Source organism: Anser anser (genome assembly GCF_964211835.1).
Source record: "Anser anser genome assembly, chromosome: Z".
Taxonomy (NCBI): Eukaryota; Metazoa; Chordata; class Aves; order Anseriformes; family Anatidae; genus Anser; species Anser anser.
Genome location: NC_139723.1, coordinates 73,175,545 through 73,196,893, shown reverse-complemented (window position 1 = coordinate 73,196,893; position 21,349 = coordinate 73,175,545). Strand labels below are relative to the sequence as shown.

Here is a 21,349-nt window from a genome sequence, read left to right as displayed (position 1 = left end):
TAAGGTCCCTTCCAACCCAAACCATTCTGTGATTCTGTAAAATCTATGATGAAACCAAAGAAATTAAAAACAGGCCAATGCTTCAAGGAAACATCAGGTTCCCCCCAACCGCCACTCCGTATTTTGTCTTCAAGACACCTGAAAATCCTCTAAACCTTTCCAGTGACTACCATCCTCTGTATTATGAGGAACTTTTTAAAGGCTGGGAGCTTGAAGCTAGCTGAGTGACCCAGCAACACCACACAGGGTGCAAATTTATCAGGTATCATTCTGTAATTCAAACATAACCCACTCACTTATGTACCTTACTATTACTTGTTTACACCCAGCATAATTTGTCTGTGCCTCAACTTTCCACACTGACCTTCTCAGACCATTTGGGTAACTTCTGCTTTAACTCCCTATCTCCCATCCCTTCTAATCTGGCAATAAGTCCCTCCAGATCTGGGAGTTTCTCCCCCTCCCTAGAACAACCACCCACTGAATAAGCAGTATTCTTTGCGGCCTTTCAGAGCCACAAAACCGTGAACGTCTATGATTGAGCATCCCTCTTAAACTATTGCATCTTAGAACAGCACTGAAGAGCTGTTATACAAGTTACTGTTTTTGAAATAAATTCTCCATGCTAAGAGACTCATCAGAAATAACTCAGGTGTTCAGGGTTGTTTATGGACACCTTTATGGACACGGTGAAACTCAAAGGCAAGTCCACACTGCCAGCATTCCATTTCTCCTGCAAGTGATTTCTCAAGTAACACATAAAACCTCTTAAGAATTTTTGTGTGTAAGCATATGTATTTTCAGGAATCCCATGTTTCAATAAAGTAAAGCATGCATAAAAGGTAACATTTTCTGGATAAGACCATTTATTTTAGCAAATAGATGAATCTTTATGATGAACTGGAGGCTGCAACAGCTGCTCTCTTCGGCTTCGGTGTGGTTCCCTCACGGAATCCATTCCTGCAATTAGAAATAGTTATCACTTTTTGAAAGGCATATTTTCACTCCAGGTCATTTATTCTAACAATATTACAGATCAAGTTTACCATCTTTTTGTCAGCTTATCTCAGTAATGCACTGAAATCACTATGAAGTTCATATGTTCAGACATTTTTAGTAAGAAGCATCATTGACAAGCTGTTTGGAACTAGTGGCATGGTTTTCTTCTGTTAAAGTGGATTTGACTTCTTCAAATAGGAAGATTTCAGTAACTGAGTGCAAACAGTGAGACTGAATCAGATCTAGCACATCAGCTGAAGGCATCCCATATTTTATGTTCTACTAAGCAACTCAACAATACATTTCAGTTTGTTAGAACTTAAAAAAAAGCAAGTCCATTTCTTACAGAAGTTCTCCGTGCTTCCAACCAAAAATTAGCACAGGCATGACAAAAGTCAGCCCCAAGCTTGCTGTTGGACATGACACTTATATTTCAGCCACACTTGGTGGAACAGAGGTTGCAGTTATAAAAGAACTATTTTCTAGCTGCTGCTGCGATAGACTGTGCTAATTAAAAAAAAAACACCTATGAAAATGATCCCTCTACTACACCTAGTTCCAGGACTTACTAGACCAGAAGTTACACAGTTCTGTTTTTGTCATGGATTTAATACAAGAAGAATTCTTAATTTAACAGCACAGTACCTTCCCCTACATTACTTCGTAAGTACAACTCCCAGCTTTATAGTAAGCTCTTGAAACCTCCAACATAATCTGGTATTATAACTACTTACTGCTAACTGAGTCCCAGGTAACAGAGGGACTACAGAACTATTTCAGTTCTCAACTTTTTTTGTGGATTTAAGTGAAGCGATTAGAACACATTTCAAGAATTCTCTTATAAAAACCCACACTTGAGTGCAACCAGCACTTAACTGACTCACAAATACAGGGAGTATCTTTTCAAATTTGGCCATTTTATTACAATACCCTCTCTGTTCTGCACTACCTGCATTTAAAAGAAACATCAGAGCTTCTTACACAGCCCATGTATTACTAATGGTAAGCTTTATAACCTCAAAGGAATATGCTACCTATTATATAAGGCATTCCTTATCTCATGATATATTTTAAAAAGACCCTACCACATTAAATGTGCTAACCAAACATGTTAACCCCGAATCAAGATGGATTTCAGAATACAGTGAAATCCACGTTAAGATTTCAAGTTACACTAGTTTGCAATGAAACATCATACCTGAATCGACGATAGACCTTTTTCAGGTGCCTCATGCGACCAGTACCAGTGGTGTTGCGTCTCTTAGCCTTTGCGCTCCAGTTATCTAGAACATGCAAGTTACTGTTACTCACGATGTCCACAAAATAATTTGCTGCACAGTACATTTGAATAGCACAAATATTCACCAACAAAAGAAAAAAAAACTTTTAAACCAAGTCGATTTTTATGTAGTAGTACTGCAACGTAGCTTAAGTATCAGCTATATTAGTTAAATCAGTATTAATTTCCAATTTCAGAAAAGCTTCAAATACTCCAGGATGACAGACTATTCTTCCCTGGTTTGAAAAAAAAAAGTCTAACTACTGAAAAAGAGAAATGCAAGTATTTAAGCTCAAGTCAGTTAAAAGCTCCAAACTTACACTTTCTCTTACGCTTTGCAGGATATCCACATTTCCCACAGGTAGACTTCTGCAGGTGGTATGCCTTGGACCCACATCGACGACACAAGGTGTGTGTCTTATTTCTTCGCTTACCAAATGATGACGTACCCTTCGTCTGAAAAGGATTTCAAGACATTGCACACTGTGAATATCACTACCACTTGAAAGATAGATACTTACCTCAAAGAATAACTTTGTCTAAAATACTGGCAGAAATTCCCTAACTCCTCTGGGGAATTAGTTGCTGGGTGGAACTCTGGCACAGTGAGCATGTCAGAGCCTCGCTGAACTCTAAACCACCACCCCAGTTTTACCTGTAGGCCTCCTCCACTTTCAGAAATGGGTTCCTTATACTTCCCTCCACCACTCCGGCCCCACTCCCTGCTGTGCACTGATCCACATGAAACCACCCAGCGTTTATCCCCAAAGCCCTTCTCGTCTCCCCCAACCTCCTCACCAAGGAATATTAAACTTGCTTTTCCTAAGAAGAGGCGCCTGTCTCCCGCATGCCTGCCACACGCTCACCGCGGGCGGCCAGGTCAACCGAACCCCGTCCCTTTAGGCTCCCCGCACAGCCCAGCCGAGGGGCCCTATGAGGGGCCCCATCAGGAACCCCGCCGGCAGCACCACCCCAGCCCCCCAGCCCCCCCGCCGCCACGCCAGGCCCCGAGGCCAGGCCCCGAGGCCGCCGCCCTCCATCGGCCGCCCCGCCGCCGGTCGGGCCCGCAGCATGGCGCTGGGGCTTCCCCGAGCCCCCGCCGAGGCCCGCGGTGCCGCCGGGCGCGGCGTGGCGGCGGATGGCAGCCGATGCCCCGCGCCCGCGGCCCGGCGCTCACCATCTTCCCCCGCCGCCAGCACCAAAGAGGCCGGGCCCCGCCTCCCTTCCGCTATAGCCCCGAAACGGCTTCCGGGGGAGCGGCCGCACAGGCAAGCCCGGCCCCCCACCCCCGGCCCGGCCCCTCAGGGCCTACGTGCCGCCTTCCCCTGTGCTGTCCCCGCTGCGGCCCGCCCCCCCCCAAAACCTCACTGCTGGGCTGCGGTGCTTGGGGAGAGCTGCTCGCACAGTTAACATGCAGGAGCGGGGCGTTTTTGGCTGTGACAAATACGAAGTGAGCTGTTGTAAACAGTGGAGAGTCCGCTCGTCCGTGGCACACAGCTCCTGTGATACCGTCTAAAGCATTAAAACACATCATCAGTGAGAAATCAGTTGTTATTCAGATGCACCACATACATTCTCCTACCATACATCTCCAATAGACCTAGAGACTATAGGAAATTACATCAGAGTTAATACTGGACAAAATTACACATACAGAGAAAACGGCATAAATTTGTGTTTATTTTATCACCAGTTCAATGCATACACTCCTAAAGGAAAATCAGGAAATGATGATAAAGCCACTTTATTTAACTTTGATTGTGGAATTATAAGCCTGCAAACCATGAGGAGCCCTCTTGTGAAGAACGTGGACAATTGAAACCCTGTAATGTAGAGCATTTTCAACAGAAAAAGAGATCAGCCCATGGCACAATCTCAAAAGCAATTAGGCCTCACGTGTTGCATATTCGCTTTGGTACAAATCAGCCTTGTGCAGTTGTCCTGATGTTTGTCATTTGTTTCCTGAGCGTGGCCTCCCACCGAATTCCTTCAGCGCTGGTTTATGTGCTGGAAGGCTTTTGACTTCTTCTAGGATTGAGAGATGGGGCAAAAACGCCATTTTAACATTATCTGCGTTGTTTCCAGACACATAAAGGTGTGTTCCAGGCACCTCACTTCTTTCACTTTGGCGATTTCCATCCCCAGATGGAAATATATCTCATCTAGTCCATCCACGGTCCATCTGTAGTGAAAGGTGAGAGACAAGTCTCTCTCAACTCTCACTGAAAAAACAAAAACAAAAACAAAAACAAAAAACAAACAACTGTTTAAGTATGAATTCATCCTACAGGCTGGACTGGGTCATATTTTCCCTGAAACCTGGGTGTGCATCTTTCATCTGGTGCCTCCTTTCTTCTCTTTTTTTCACGATAGGTCTCAGAAATCTGTAAGATGCTGTGAAGACGTTGGACAGATACCATAGCAACAGCCTCCAACAGAAGTGTGTTGGTTTGGCTGCCTGCAAGGATACATTGCCAAAGGAATTATTCTTGTCCTCTGTGGGGTAAAAATAATCTTGTTCATTTAAATATTTTCAAACCTGTTAGGAAAGAAGGACTCTTGGTATCATCATGCAGTCTTCTTCAGTATTCAGGACTGAAAACTTATAGAGTAGGGAATGGGCAGAGCCGTGGCTGACCCCATATCATCCCAGCAGCTCTTAGCCCCCACACAGGTCATGCATGAAGATGGCATTCACTGCCAGTTGTGAACTCCGGCCTACTTAAAACCACAGGCTCACATACTAACAGCTGCTGAATGTCACCAGCCTAAATTCACTGACCAATTCACTCTTTTTCGATGCAATAGGAAGTAACCCAAATGATATAGAAGGTCTGGATTTCAGGACTGTCCTTCTGATGCAGGAAACACCAGTCTGTCACTACAACATACTGCAGCTCCTGCACAGCACCTGGCGTCCAGCCAGTGATGGGGGAAACTGTCGTTGCAATGCCAGCAGAAAATGTGATCCTACTATGCATCTAGATAAAGGTTTATTGAATACTGTGGAGGTGGGTGCCTTTCTCTGTATCCCCTAACACAGTATTTTGCAGCCTGTCTGATATAGTTGGGAATGAAAAACTGAAGCCAAAAGTAACACTGGACATACCCACCCATTTTTCCTTCCATCCCTCAGGTGTACAAGCCTCTCTGCCTCAACCTGATCCCATCCATAGACCTGCCTGACCTCCTTGCTTTGCCCTGGCACTTTGCTGGGAAAGAGGAGGAGAATCGCCTACTTCCAGTCCCTGGCTGCACTAACAGTGTCGCCTTACACATAAGTCCAACTGGGGGACAGGGGAGGCCAAAACAGGGCTGCCTAGGCAGTAAAGAGCGAGGTAGATATAAGCACCTAATAGCCTCAGTGGCATTTGCTTCTCATGGGTTTGGTGTTATACTGCTAGTTAGCAACATCACCAGGGTACAGTACAGCTATACAGTCCCTGAAGTGACTATGGTGGGATTTGCTCCAAAGCAGAGTAGTTGTTCTGGTTCTTCAAAACCTGAACACTGCTGAAAGGAATTCTGTGTGGCAAATGCGAGACTGATACCCAAACAACTTCTGTCAGATGTCATCATGTGTCATCTCTTAGTTGTGCACATGTGGCGCGTTGTTTGCACAAATGGGGATGACTACAAGGGATAGGAACAGTGAAGATTCAAGCTTAATATATGCTAGAAGCTAGTAGGTGCTTGATACCAATTATCTTCAGAAATGCAGGTCAGCTGAAGTATTTATTTCTAAATGTGTTCTCTGAGATCAAACAAATGTTTGATCCTGTTGGGAACTGGACACTTTGACCTAGGTAACAGTGTCTCTGTTGGGCTGCAGGAAAATTGAATAATTGAAGGACAAGATTTTCATGACAGTTTCGATGCTTTTGTTTCTGTATGTCATCTTGATCTTCAAAGGTAGACACCTCATTGGAAATAGTGGTGAAAAAGCTGCCCTGAATATCTGTTAAAAAGCACTCACAAGAAGAGTATCTAGTTTGAAAATATACCTTTGTTTGTACGGTGTTCAGATTCTTCAGTTTGAAAATAAAACTTTAATGTTTTAATTTGAATGATAAACACTGGTCACCACAAGGTGACAGCATAGTTCAACTAAAACTTCCGAACAACTCAGTTGAAACTCTCTGAACAGGAAGTTAGGTTAATAAATTGAAAGCAATGTCATTTATACTGTTCTTAGATCTCTATGATAATAACAGAAAATATGAGCAAACAGCAATGTTTATGAGAAAGGCTGTTCAGAGAATCACAGAGCTGTTGAGGTTGTAAGAGACCTCTGGAGATCATCTAGTCCAAGCCTCCCTGCTCAAGGAGGGACACCTGGAGCACATTGCAAAGAGTTGAATCCAGAGGGGTTTTGAATATCTCCAGAGAAGGAGATGCTATAACCGCTCTATGCAATCTGTGCCAGTGCTCTGTCACCCTCACAGCAAAGAACATTTTCCTCATATTCAGATAGAACTTCCAGTGTTTCACTTTCTGCCTGTTGCTTTTTGTCCTGTCACTGGGCACCACTGAAAAGAGCCTGGGCCCACTGTCTTGACACCCTCAAGATCTTTATATACATTGATAAGATCCCCTCTCAGCCTCCTCTTCTCCAGGCTAAACAGGCCCAACTCTTTCAGCCTTTCCTCATAAGAGATGCTCCTGTCCCTTAATCATATTTGTAGCCCTCTGCTGGACTCTCTCCAGTAGTTCCATGTCCCTCTTGTACTGGGGAGCCCAGAACTGGACACAGTACTTCAGGTGGGGCCTCACCAGGGCTGAGTAGAGGGGCAAGATCACCTCCCTTGAGCTGCTGGCAACACTCTTCCGAATGCAGCCCCGGATACCGTTGGCCTTCTTGGCCACAAGGGCACATTGCTGGCTCGTGGTCAGCCTGGTGCCCACCAGGACTCCCCGGTCTCTCTCTGCAGAGCTGCTCTCCAGCAGGTCAGCCCCCAGCTGTACTGGTGCTTGGGGTTATTCCTCCCGAGGTGCAGGATCCTGCACTTGCCCTTGTTGAACTTCATGAGGTTCCTCTTGGTCCTACTCTCCAGCCTGTCGAGGTCCCTCTGGATGGCAGCACAGCCCTCTGGGGTATCAGCCACTCCTCCCAGCTTTGTGTCATCAGCAAACTTTCTGAGGGTGCACTCCGCTCCATCATCCAGATGGTTGAGGAATATGTTGAACAATCCTGGACCCAGTACTGACCCCTGGGGGACATCGCCAGCTAGATCCAGGCCTCCAAGAATGGCTTGGGTTGTAAGAGACCTTAAAGACCATCTAACTCCAACCCCCCTGCCATAGGCAGTGATGCCACCTACTAGATCAGGTTGCCCAAAGCCCCATCCAGCCTGGCCTTGAACACCTCCAGCGATGGGGCATCCACAGCTTCTCAGGGTAACCTGTTCCAGTGCCTCACCACCCTTCTATGGTGAAGAATTTCCTCATAGTGCCTAGTCTATCCTCTTCTGGTTTAAGACCACTCCCCCTTGTCCTATGCCTTCTTATGGGTAAGAGGTATAAATGGTATAAAACAGGCCTGATTTTTACCCCAGATGGAGCTCCTTTTGTCTGAGAAGCTTCCTGTGCTGCTCTGTGGAGAGCAGCCCCTGCTGGAGCAGTCAGTTCCTGAAGGACTGCACCCTGTGGTACTGCTTCCAGGCTGGCAGTTCTCAGGCTGGCAGGCATTTTATTCTGCCCCAGGCTCAGGAGACTTTTTCTGTCAGCCTTTTTCCAGTAGGGCATGGTCACCTTTAGGGTTGCTGCCTCACCCCGTTACCCAATCCCATGATAATTTCCCATTCCTCAAATGACTTCCATCTGTGTTGCTTTTTAGGATTTTTTTAAATTTTTTCCTTAAATGCAGGGCCTGGCCTGGCAGCCTCTGTGGTCACCGGCCCCCGGCTCCTCCTGCTGAGCCTTGCGCAGCCATGATGTGTCCCCAGCATTGGTATTTAGCGGGGACCGGGGCTGTCTGCGCCCATCCTGCTCCCAGTGCCACGAGAAGCTTCGGACGAGCTGTCGTGGCGTGGAGGGGCTGCGCTCCCTGCGCCTGGGCGAGACGCTGCGGGACCGGTAGCTGGAGGGACTCCGCCGCCCCTGCTGCTGCCGCTGCTCCAGCCCCGCGTTGCGTTGGGCCCTTCCCCAGGGCCGGCGAGCCGAGGCGTCCTGCACAGAGCGTGGCACCAGCTAGGCTAGGATGGGCCACTGGCAGAGTGGGCAGGTGGCTCTGTGGGCAGCCCACGGCTGGATGCACTCCGTGCAGAAGGAGTGCCCGCAGGGGTCCAGCCGAGCTGCGTCAGCCAGCGGGCCCAGGCAGATGGTGCATGACTCTTCTCTGGGTGCCTCCGCTGGCAGCTCCTGGCGTGGCTGGCTCATGGTGCCTGCCTCTGTCCTGGTGGGGAGATGCTTGTCCTCTGTGGGACGCTGCTCTGATGACAAGCAGGTATCAAGCACCTCCGGTCCTCTGCACCTCCCTTGCGGGTCGCTGGCAGAATCTCAGAGAGCCGCAGCTCTCCAGCAGTACCTTGATGCTTTGTGCTCCACCAGGAAGACCTTGACACCTTGCCTGCAACCAGAGGGATCTCAACATCTTACATGCCACCAGAAGGACGTTGACGTCTCACATTCCACAAGAAGGACCGGGGTGCCTCACCTGTCACCCAGAAGGACCTCGCATCTCTCGTTTCACAGGAAGGACCTTGACGTCTCGTGTGCCACCAGAACGACCGCGATGTCGTGCCTTCCACTAGCAACACCTCCAACTCTCACACTCCAGCAGTAGGATCTCGACCTCTCGAGTGCCACCAGCTGGACTGGACGCAGGCTGGATGCTCAGGGCACTTATGGCCAGCTGCCTTTTGTGAGGCCATAGGGTGACAGCAACTCTCTGGTGACATCACAAGGCTCTTGGGGTGCCCCTGGTGGCAGCACTTAGGGAATTAACGTGACTGTTCTGAGAAAATGCTGACGTGAAATGGCTGCTCCACGCTGACAGGAGCAATGTCTGCCAGGCTGGGGTCCGGGCCGGGAGCTTGGCCTTCGGCCTGGGAACTGTGCCTGGGAGCCAGGGACATCCTTGATGTGCAGCTGGACACCTGAGCACAGGGGACGCCCTGAAGCGACCATCAAGGAGGACACAACAAGAAACTGAGGAGCAGCTTATCACATCGGAAGGTGAAAAAGAGCCTGGGCATGAGGAAATTGGCCCAAGAAAGTGGGAACATGCATGAGAAATCAAGAGATGTTTAAAGAATATCAGGAACATTATCAGCTATTGGCTGTCCGAGGAGGACGGTAGAATCGAACAGCATCTCTTGGTTACCTGAAGTGGTGGTGTCATCATAGAATCATCACAGAACCACAAAATCACAGAATGGGCAGGGTTGGAAGGGACCTCTGAAGATCATCTAGTCCAACCCCCCTGCCAAGAAGGATCACCTAGAGCACATTGCGCAGGGTGGCATCCAGGTGGGTTTTGAGTATCTCTGGAGAAGGAGACTCCACAACCTCTCTGGGCAACCTGTTCCAGTGCTCTGTCACCCTCACAGTAAAGAAATGCCCTCTCCTATTCAGTCAGAACATCCTGTGCTTCACTTTGTGCCCATTGTGTCTCGTCCACTCACTGGGTACAACTGAAAAGAGACTGGCTCCATCCTCTCAACACCCTCCCTTCAGATATTTATACACATTAATGAGGTCTCCCCTCAGTCTCCTCTTCTCCAGGCTAAACAGGCCCAGCTCTCTCAGCCTGTCCTCATATGACAGGTGCTCCAGTCCTCTCATCATCTTCATAGCCCTCTTCTGGACTTGCTCCAGTGGTTCTATGTCCCTCTTGTGCTGGGGAGCCCAGAACTGGACACAATACTCCAGGTGGGGCCTCACCAGGGCTGAGTAGAGGGGCAGGATCACCTCCCTTGAGCTGCTGGCAACACTCTTCCGAATGCAGCCCAGGATACCATTGGCTTTCTGTGCTGGGTCTGGCTAGGTTAGAGTTAACTTTCCCTGCAGCAGCCCATACAGTGCTGTGCTCTGCACGTGTAGCTAGAACAGCACTGGTATCACACCAGTGTTGTGTCTATTACTGCGCAATACTGGCACCGCATCAGGATTCCCTCCAAACCCCATAGAGTCAGAGGGCAAGAGGTGGGGAGGGGACATCACTAGGGCAGTTGGCCTAAACCGACTAAAGGGTGTGATGGCACACTCAGCAATAAAAGATGGGAAAGGGGAAGGGGAAGGGAGGGGGGGGGCTCTCGTAGTGGAAACGTCTGTCCTCCCAAACAACTGCTATGCGTATCGAGGTCCCACTTCCCAGAACATGGCTGAACATCACTCATTGATGGGAAGTAGAGAGTAACTGCTTTCCTCTCTCTGTGTTTATGCACTGCCTTTGCTTTTTTTTTTTTTTTCCTTTTTTTCTTTTTTCTTTTCTTTTTTCTTTTTTTTTTCCCCTCTTCCTTTTCCCTTTAATTAAAACATCCTTATCTCAAACCTTGAACCCTTGGTGTTGTACTTTCTCCCTCATCCCCTTTAAGGAGCGGGAGTGAGAGAGCAGCTGTGGTGGAGCTTGGCTGCCCACCCGAGTAAAACCACTGCACCTTCTTGGCCACAAGGGGGCATTGCTGGCTCATGGTTAACTTGCCCACGAGGACCCCCAGGTCCTCCACAGAGCTGTTTCCCAGCAGTTCAGCCCCCGACCTGCACTGGCGCATGAGGTTATCCCTCCCTGGGGGAAGGAACCTGCACTTGCTTTTGTTGTGTTTCGTGAGGTTTCCTTTTTGCCCAACTCTCTGGACTGTCCAGGTCCCTCTGAATGGCAGCACAGTCCTCTGGGGTATCAGCCACTCCTCTGAGCTTCGTATTGTCAACAAACTTGCTGAGGTGCACGTCCTTCATCCAGGTCATTGATGAATAAGTGGAACAGGACTGGACCCAGTATGGACCCCTCGGGGACACCGCTAGCTACAGGCCTCCAACTAGACTCAACACTGCTGATCACAACCCTCTGAGCTCTGCAATCCAGCCAGTTCTCAATCCACCTCACTGTCCGCTCATCTATCCCACGCTTCCTGATCTTAGCTATGAGGACATTGTTGGAGACAGTGTCAGAAGCCTTGCTGAAAGTTTTCCTTTCTCCAGACTTCTTCTCTTGCCTCTGGGGTCACGCTGGCCTTAGCAGTAAAGACTGAAGCAAAGAAGGCATTCAGTAACTCTGCTTTCTCTGTATCCTTGTTCACAAGGGCACCTACCCCTTCAGCAGCAAGCACACATTTTCCTTAGTCTTCCTCTTGTTACTGATGTATTGAAGAAGCCGTTCTTGTTGTGCTTGACATCCCTTGACAGATTTAATTCCAAATGGGCCTTAGCCTTTCTTGTCTTCTTGTAACCTGTTAAGAAACTAATGATTAATACAAAAGGCTATGTTTCTCTAAAATGAGAATGAGTAGAAGACAATTAAACAGCTGTCACTAACTTATGAAATTACTTGTTAAAATGTAGTGGAAATGATAAAAAAGTATCAAAAGCCTTTGTGTAACAAAGCTTATACGAAGTGTATAAGTTCTCACTCACCTGATCAGCTGCATTTCTTCACCTGCTAGAGATCAAGAGTAAAGGACAACCTTTATGCTGGGGCAGCTGGGAGGGATCGTGGTTATCTCCCAACCAGAAATCCCACAAAAATCTTTCTTTGTTCCATCTTTATAGGGGAGCATGGTCAGCATTCCTCTGTACAGTGTAGGTAACTATGAGCCTGCAACATGCTTGGTATACGATGCAATAGCATCTTACATAATTTTGAAATTTCTTTATATATATATATATTTTCTTTCTGCTTACACGTAGACACATCACAGTCTTGTGGTGCCTTGTTGCACCAAAATAGTAAATGTCAGAGGGGATTTAACTGGGTGTCCTCAAGCTTGTAGTGTTGGTTGTGTGGCAATTTGGTCTGAGCATCAGAAGGGGTGCATACCAGAAAGCTGCAAGCTCCTTTACAAGTTAGTAGCTGTTTTGTTTTGTTTTTCTCTTTTCAGTTCTATAACAACTTAACTAAATGTTATTGTTATCAGGGTAATCCTAGCAAGACAAACAATCTTTTTTGGGTAGTGTCTTAAACCCTTCTTGTATTATTTATGCACACATGCACATGCACAAGTATCAAACAAAACTTGCACTGGAGATCTGCTATAAAGTGCTTCTGAGCCACTGCAACTGAGAGATGTAATTTGCATCACATTTCAGGCTGAAAGGCCCAGCTTCTAATGTCTCCCTTAAACTGCAGAAGAGTGTGTTTTACTCATTAAGAAAACTTTTGAACCACTACAGACTGCAAAGCACTGGACTTAATTTTCCTTCAGATGTGTCTGAAGTTTTTGAGAAGAGACTGGGCAAATGTTTGTCTGGAATTGCTTAGCTGATCTTTTAGTGGGGATGCAGATAAGCTAGATGATCTTCTGAGGTTCCTCCCAGACATATTTCTATAATGCTGTGACTTTATAAGAGGTTTCTAAATGTAAAGACATAACTATATCTCCAGTTTCCCTAGGTGTCACGTTTTCAGAGAAAAGCATGTGATGTATGATGTTGTATGATTTGAAAAAAAGGTCAGATCTTCACAAATTCAGATATCACCTGCTTTTCTCATTATGCTGGTTGGCCAAGTGGAATCATAGAACCACAGAATATCCTGAGCTGGAAGGGACCCACAAGGATCATCGAGTCCCATTCCACCCAAAAACCAAACCCTATATCTGAGAGCATTGTCCAAACATTTCTTGACCTCCAGCAGGTCGATGCCATGACCTCTGCCCTGGGGAGCCTGTCCCAGTGCCCGAGCACCCTCTGGGTGCAGAACCTTTCCCTAACCCCCAGCCTGACCCTCCCCTGTCCCAGCTCCATGCCGTTCCCTCGGGTCCTGTCGCTGTCCCCAGAGAGCAGAGCTCAGCGCCTGCCCCTCCGCTCCCCTCGTGAGGGAGCTGCAGGCCGCCATGAGGCCTCCCCTCGGCCTGCTCTGCTCTGGGCTGAACAAACCAAGGGACCTCAGCTTTTCGCCATACATCTTACCTTCTGAACCCTTCACGATCCTTGTAGACCTCCTTTGGACACACTCTCATAGTTTTATGTCCTTTTTATACTGTGGAATTCAAAACTTCATGCAGTACTGGAGGTGAGGCCGCACCAGTACAGAGCAGAGTAGGACAATCCCTTCCCTTGACTGGCTAGCAATGCTGTGTTTGATGCATGCCTTCTATAAATAAATATAAAATAAATGCTACAGATATAATTATAAAAATAAACACCGTAAGTATAAAATGAACTCTATGGGCTCTGCCTTACAAACTTGCCTTGCACAGACAGTCATGCATTTTAAACATCTGTCCTTTACCAAGGTAATGCAGGTCTCTGGCTTCCATTTGCAGGGGTATTCTAAAGCACATTACATTGAAAAATTCAGTATTGAACAAAATAAAAGCAAATATCATTCAGTAGTGTATATCTCTATGCAGACACATACACATGAATGGTACACACTTAGCAGTACTAGCAAAGTTTTCTTTTTTTTTTTCTTATATATATATGTGTATATATCAAAAGCTTGTCTGGTTCATAGCTGGATGCAGAGTAGGTCTAAGCTTAAACATTATGGCTGAAATTTGCTAACTTGGAAGCCCAGAGTTGAACACCTAAATATAACTTATAATAACTATTCTTTTACAGTTTCAAATTTCCCAGTATGGACGATATGTGGACATATTGACTCTTTAGAAACAAAATATAAATTAAACTGGTGGGGAACAGAAAACCTTACAGCACCTTCTCTCTCCAAAGGTAGGCAGGTAATGCAGTCTTACAACACCTATCCAAGTTTGACACATGATGATGTTGAAAGCACCAGTAAGCTGTGATTAAAATGCACATGAAATAAATATAAAATGTTCTGTTTCTTTTCAGAAATACAAATTTGCTTCTCACAAACATTTATATTCATACAGATCAAATTTGGTTTAAATCTAATATTCAGTGATAAAAAATAAAAATGCATGTTTCCAGCCAGGTGGAAGTCAGAGGAGAAAACATCGGAGAAGAGTGGGGCGTTCATATTTAATCTGAAAATCAGAAAAACAAGCCAAATATATAATTTATTTATCTCTAATTTCACCTCAGGAATTCTAAAGAACTTCATATACCTGGCTCTAGAGCTACCACAAATGACTGTTTACCCTAATCACTCTGTCTCTTGACTAGAAAGAGAAACATTACCTCACCTAAAAGTAGAAAAACCTGTACACTTGCACAGCTCACTTTGCTCTGCATGGAATTGTGTGTTATGCCTTTAATATCAGGATGCAAGACACACGGTATAAGAAAAAAGTCTTTTCAGCAAAATGAAATGGACGATTGCAAGTTTAAATTTGTTGAAGATAAAGCCTATTTCCACAGGTGAAGTAAGTTAGCCTTTCTTCATCAAAATCACTGTTGCATTTTATTATGTTCAGCAGCTCAGAACCTTCCCTAAGTCAAACGTTTTGCTAACAAAGGTCAGCTTAAGCCTGCAGTTATGAATGCAATCTTCTGTTTATTCTGGAATAGGTTTTTCCTGTATCAGGCATTTTCAGCTTTCTGTTTACTGGAACTGACACATACTGGTTCCATCAGGAAATTCCCCTAATATCCACGTACAATTTCAACGGTATACCATTTCACTTGAATAAAAACAGAGTGCAAAACCTTTCCTAGCCTTCTTAATGTGTGCAAAGAGGACATAAAAAGAACATTTTCCTACCTGATCACAGTATGGCACTTACAATCCTGTGGACACAAGAACTAGAGTAGACTAGCATATGCAGCACAGCCAGTCTCTTCAGAGCAGATTTTGGAGGGGATGGGATGCAGTCATGGCCTGAGGTCTGCGTTTTACACTGGCAGGCTGATGGAAATGGAAATGCTGTTCTGGTTATCTGGTGCCTGGATCAGATCAGATTTTCTTAAGTGTCCAGCTAAGCAGTTGCCACTGTTTAGATTGGAACTGCACCTTAGCACCTTTCTACCTCTGAAAGACTTAACTTTAGGTGAAGCAGAACAAACTCAGCTTTGCCAGCACTTAGGCAGATGGTGGAGAACATGCCCGTACTTACAGTTTTACGTCTGGTTTATCATGTTAGTTAGTAGTTGATAACCAATTGCTGTAAGTTAGCAATGTTTTTCAGTTCTGCTTGAACATATGGTGGAGATGTCGCCTAAGTGGCTGCTAGAGAAGAGAGGAAATGTCTGAAGGAATTTGCACTGTATAAAAGGTCACAAAACTGTGACACAAAGGGTCACAAAACTAGCTCTAAAAAGTCTGGACATTGCTGTTTGCTGCATACTTTTCACTGTATTCTAACAGCAGAATAAAATGTGGTAACCCTTGAAACAACGGTGTTGGTAATTGACTTTTTCTGCTGAGTATTTCAACTAAATTACAAGTTACTGACTTAAGTCAAAGCCAAGCACAAACCTTTCCCAAGGTGATTTTCCTGAACAGCCTTCTTGAAAAGGCTGATGCACTTTGTGTGGGGCAGTATATTCCTGAGCAAGCTTCATTACTACCTCTGAAGGTATGGTATACAGTCACCAATAAGCAGGAAGAGGTGTGTGCCTCTTTTGCTATGAGCCTGCCTAGGAAGAAAGAAAGAAAAATGAGATTTCATTGTCCATTGGGGTTTTTGTATGCTGTTATCACAAGCCTTGCATTTTTTATTCTCTCCTTGGAATCATCTGTCTCTCTGTCTCTCTCTCTCATTTTTTTTTTTTTCCTCATCCAAGACACTTGATAGCTCTAAAAAGTCTGGACATTGCTGTTTGCTGAATACTTTTTCCTAGCTATTAATTGTCTCTGTTCACATCAGAAATGTCATAAGTTTAATCACGCTCATAATGGCTTTTTAACCAAATAACCAAAAAAAAAATGGGTTTACAGGTTAATTAAGAGCAAATACTATCTCCAGGAATGCAGATTCTTCCAAAAATATTTAGTTATACGGTCTTCACTACCAGATGAAAATTTTCCAAGTTACATTTGATGCAGAGACAGGTCTAAATCAACTTATTATATACCAATCAAAAATGGTACATAACAATAATTGCATGGCTTGATAAGTAGAAATTGTCTGAGAATTTTATATCTGGATTAAACAAAGTACAACATTAACACTAGCACAAAAGAAAATACATATCCACCTACCAAAAAAAGGAAAAATAAAAATCACAGCAGCACATTGACCCTGTGCTTCAGTGCTGCTCCTTTGAACACAGCTGTGAGTACAGAGAGAAAAAAGAATAATTTGCAAAAGAACATCATATTCATTTTAAGGATTTATACATTGGTTGTGGAAGAGATAACAAATGTTATTGAGCACAGCTGAATGTCACTGGAGCCCAGGTGAATCTCTGCAACTATATTAGTCCTTTGTTATCACTGCTATGTGTTTTCATTTATTGCAGTCTGATGATTGTTTTATATGCTCCCACCCCAGAATCAGGGAAGGCAGAAGTCAACCACATTTCGGTTTGGTGCTGATAGCATAATGCTCTACATCCCCATTGCCTCACTGAAAGTTTGCAAAAGCTTGCATTGGCTGTCAAACTTTCCTTCCAGCTAGAAGGTGTCTACAAAAGCTCATTCCAGGAAGTTTCACAGTAGCAATTAGGGTTAGCTACTGATTTGTGGAGTAAGCTGACAAAATTATAATGAATTTCAGATGATCCAAAAAACACTGTAGTTCAAAAAGACATCCTAATAAGATCTGTTTCTTTGAAGTCCTGCCTTAATTTTCTTTCCTAACTCTCTTCTACAAGAAAGGAATCTTTGTTCTGCTTATTGAAAAATGTTTTTTAGGTTTTAATTTCAAGATGCTCAGAAATTTTCAGAGGGAGGCTGATGGATTTTGATGAAAGATTTCTGTTCAAAGTTTGCTGCTTGAAGCATTTTACCCTTCCAACTAGTTACAGTAATAATTCTAAACTATTTAATACACATGTGCCAATGAATTAGAAAGAAACAGAAATATAAAATCCTGGGCAAGGTTGCTAATAGCTGATGTTTGACATTCTACTTGCCCTACAAAGAACAATCAGACAGTATTTTGAAAAGCGCTAAGACATCAGACTAAAAGAGACTTTCTGGATCATCAGCGCTAAATACTGCTGTCTCAGGCAGTCATATAAAATGATGGAAAAATTACAAATTTATTAAACTATGAATTAAATTCACACTTAATGTAGAAGAATACAAGAAAAAAACTTAAATCAGTGGATATTTATGAAACATTGAATTTGTCTGCTATTGAGGATAAATTGCTTAGAACTGACTCTACAGTCCTCTGGGTGATTTAATCTCTGAGACACGCCTTTTTTTGCTCTTCTTTGTCACTATTATCACAAATGCAGTAGTACTTCCACTTTAGCCTGTTTCATGTGACTTTTTCTGTATTAGCTTATTTAAAGTGCTAAAATCATGAGACCTCTGTGATTCATGAAATACACCTATTTTATATATGTGTGAGCCTCTGTTTCTGGGCAGGTTTGCGAGAGCATATGGATCTGTTGCAGTCATAGTACTTCTGGTTCTGAACACAGTTGACAGGTGAGTTCTCAGAAGAGTTTGTGCAGAAGCCATGATCCCTGTGAGCTCAGTGGGCATGGTTTTCAGGTTGAGAGGGACTCATGGTGGACCTCAATTGTCTAAATTGGAGACACACAGGTTTGATAGATGGACCACTTGTTGGGTAAGGAATTGGCCGGATGGTTGCATTTAAAGAGTTGTAGTCAATGGCTCAGTGTCCAGGTGGAGACCAGTGATGAGTGGTGTTCCTCAGGAGTCAGTATTGGGACCAGTGCTGTTTAAAGCCTTTGTTGTAACAACGGCAGTAGGATCAAGTGCACCCTCTGCAAGTTTCCTGACAACACCAAGCTGTGTGGTGCAGTCGATATGCCGGAGGGAAGGGATGCCATCCAGAGGGACCTGGGCAGGCTTGAGAGGTGGGCCTAGGTGAACCTCATGGAGTTCTGCAAGGCCAAGTGCAAGATCCTGCACCTGGGCTGGGGCAATCCTAAGCACAAATACAGGCTGGGTGGGGAGTGGATTGAGAGCAGCTCTGAGAAGGAATTGGTGATGCTAATTGATGAGAAGGTCAACATGACCTGGTTTTGTGCACTTGCAGCCCAGAAAGCCAACTGTGTCCTGGGCTGCATCAAAAGCAACATGGCCAGCAGGGTGAGGAAGGTGATTCTGTACCTATGCTCTTCTCTGCTCTCGTGAGACCCCACCTGGAGTCCTGCACCCAGCTCTGGGGCCCCCAGTATAAGAAGGGAAGAGAAGTATTAGAACAAGTCCAGATGAGAGCCACAAGGATGATCAGAGGGCTGGAGCACCTCTCCTATGAAGACAGGCTGAGGGAGTTGGGGTTGTTCAGCCTGCAGAAGGCTCTGAGGAGACGTTACAGAAGCCTTCCGGTACCTAAAGGGGGCCTGCAGGAAAGCTGGGGAGGGACTGTCAGAATTGTAGCAATAGGACAAGGGGGAGTGGATTTAAACTAAAAGAGGGTAGATGTACAGTAAGTATTAGGAGGAAATTCTTCACTCTGAGGGTGGTGAGGCCCTGACACAGGCTCCCCAGAGAAGCTGTGGATGCCCCATCCCTGGAGGTGTTCAAGGCCAGGCTGGATGGGGCTTTGGGCAACCTGGTCTAGTGGGAGGTGTCCCTGCCCATGGCAGGGGGGTGGAACTGGGTGATATTTAAGGTGCCTTCCAACCCAAACCATTCTGTGATAATGCTGCTTCCAACCTTCAGTGATGGAAGTCATTGAAAATTTCACTCATATTTCCTACCAACACTTCAGTCGCAGTTATCTCCAAAGGCTGATGCGTGAAACCTTAGCATTTTTTCAGCATGAAAGAGGGATGTCTTAGGGAGCCAAGTATCCGTAACTGTAGGAGAGAGAAATACATGTTCGGCCTCAATCAACAACTAAATCAGGCTTATCTATGCATCTGGTCACTTGATAAGGTGGATTCCACCCTCATGTCCAGCAGAGTACCATGAAGCAATGAGCTGCAGGGTGGTCTATAGACACTAGCCTAGGATTAACAGCAACCAGAATAATTTGTGTGAGGTCATGGATTGCAAGCACTTGAGCAGATGCAGTGTCTGGCTGGATCTGCAAGCAGAAGGTTCTCCTTCTGTCCTCCCTTCTCTCTCACACTTTCCACTTCTTTTCTCCTCTCTCTCTCCTCCCTGGCTGTACATTGCCATCCTCTTTCTGGCTCTGTTGCCCACAAGACCTTCATGGCAGATGATCTAACCCATTAAAATAGCAGAAAACCATCCACATTATTTGCTGGATTTATTTGTAATAAATTAAACTTTGGTCCTCCACAGACAGGACCAAAAATGTGCCAAACCTAGCACCAGATGTGCAGAAGAAACACATGGTGATGACTGAAAATGACAGCAGGAAAAGAGGTGGAAATGTGAAATAGTAACTCACCATTTGGGGCAGTTTCAAGCTGTTAAATTTGTTCACCATGTCTTGTATTTTAACATCAGAACATAACTCTAGAGAATAGTAATGATTCGTTTGCCCAGTAAAGACCTCTGTGTACCCGCAGGCTGAAATGTCTGTGCTCTAGATAAGTTTGATTTATTACTTAACTGCTGCTAAAGCCCTCTGAATTTTGAATTATAATGACATGAGCTCTTCTCTTCTGACCCAGTTTGTTCAAACCAGAAGTCTCACAGCCCTTGTTTGTGTGGCATAGTCTCTGCAGCATATGCATTCCGGTATCTAAGGCAATATCTTTCTACAAGGTCCCTTGAGAGAGGATCATTTGTATTACAGTTAGCACAGCATTAGTGCTATTTGACATATTTTATAGAGACACATCCCAAGGCATTGTCATTAATCCTTGAAATATGACAAATACTTTAAAAGCAAACTAGGCAATTAAAACACTTAAAAAAAAAAAAGTTAGATGGCATTAGCAAACAGAAACAAATCCAAAAACTCTTCGAGTCAATTTCACCATTTAAAACCATAATGGCTAGATGTTCTTTCTCCACTCGGTTGTCACTGGATCCTTGGCTTTGCAGCAATCACGGAGCACAGACTGTCTTTGGGGCCGTAATGCATAATGAACTTGGACAATGAAGACACAAGACTATTTAAAGCTTGGTAAACTATTGAGTAACCTTAGCATCAATCCTATAAAAGGCTGGAAGCCTACAGGGAAATATCGCTGATATAATTATATTCTGGCTGACCTTAGTGTGAAGTAAAATACAGACAATAGCATTTCATGCTGTCTCCAGACCAGGCAGGATATCATTAGCCCAGCAAGTGAAGCATTGCATTAATCATTCTTGTGCTAGAATGTGGTGCAAGACAAGAAATGCTTTGCCTTATGGCTAACCCTTTGTGCCTCTCAAGCTACTCCTCCTTTACTTCTCCCAAACTTCCTTTTTAAGCCTGAAGCCAGTTCATTTCTGAATAGACAGTAGAAATGTTTAGCAAGAACTGAAAGTTGCTATGATAAACATACTTTTACTGAAAAAATGTTAATAAAGGAGTAAAACATTGCTGTTTTCACTAACAGTACAGAAAAATCAGCCTTATCTACTCTGAAAGTTACACTGTTCCTCACTAGCGTGCACGCTGGGGGAGTAATTGGTGACATCCCCCAGTCAGACCTGTGAGTAATATTTTCTCTTATTGTAGAAGTACCTACCAGTCATAGCCTGGGACGGTGCTAGGTGCTGAATAGTCCCTCATCACAAAGTGATAATGCAAGATTATCCCACAACTGCACAGAGGCTTATACTGCAATACGATGCAAAAGTAGAAAGCTATCTAAAAGGTTCAGAGCCTAAGTGCTGAGTAGAAAAAGGTTCCTGTAAGTACCCTATGAAATGGAAGAAGAATCAACCATTCACAGTCCCTCAGTAGAGGAGACTGAATAGCAATCCACTGCAAACCGGCCACAGGAGCCATGGGCTTGCAGTCCTAGGAGGGACACAAGTTTGCCTCTGCC

At 44.9% G+C, this 21,349-nt stretch overlaps 1 protein-coding gene and 1 long non-coding RNA gene across 2 annotated transcripts; both read right to left on the bottom strand.

The window, feature by feature from the left end:
• Nucleotides 1–848: 848 nt before the first annotated feature.
• RPL37 (ribosomal protein L37) lies at nucleotides 849–3,592 on the bottom strand. Its single transcript, XM_083818427.1, has 4 exons — nucleotides 3,456–3,592; nucleotides 2,599–2,734; nucleotides 2,198–2,282; nucleotides 849–960 (listed from the first exon to the last, which is right to left on the bottom strand). The coding sequence occupies exons 1-4, from the start codon at nucleotides 3,456–3,458 to the stop codon at nucleotides 891–893; spliced, it is 294 nt and encodes a 97-aa protein (XP_083674553.1). The 5' UTR covers nucleotides 3,459–3,592; the 3' UTR covers nucleotides 849–890.
• An 8,377-nt stretch (nucleotides 3,593–11,969) lies between these two features.
• On the bottom strand, nucleotides 11,970–16,054 carry LOC310890031. The gene is made up of 3 exons (XR_014576972.1): nucleotides 15,780–16,054; nucleotides 15,066–15,209; nucleotides 11,970–14,388 (listed from the first exon to the last, which is right to left on the bottom strand). It is a non-coding gene; the product is annotated as an uncharacterized lncRNA (long non-coding RNA).
• Nucleotides 16,055–21,349: the final 5,295 nt, after the last annotated feature.

Bases quoted from the DNA above. Each gene is read 5' to 3' on its own strand.
- RPL37 (XM_083818427.1), bottom strand. The intron at 2,283-2,598 runs GTAAGTTTGGAG...TGCATGTTCTAG, and splicing joins TGCAAAGCGTAAGAGAAAGT to ATAACTGGAGCGCAAAGGCT. The intron at 961-2,197 runs GTATGATGTTTC...TTCTAATTGCAG, and splicing joins AAGGTCTATCGTCGATTCAG to GAATGGATTCCGTGAGGGAA.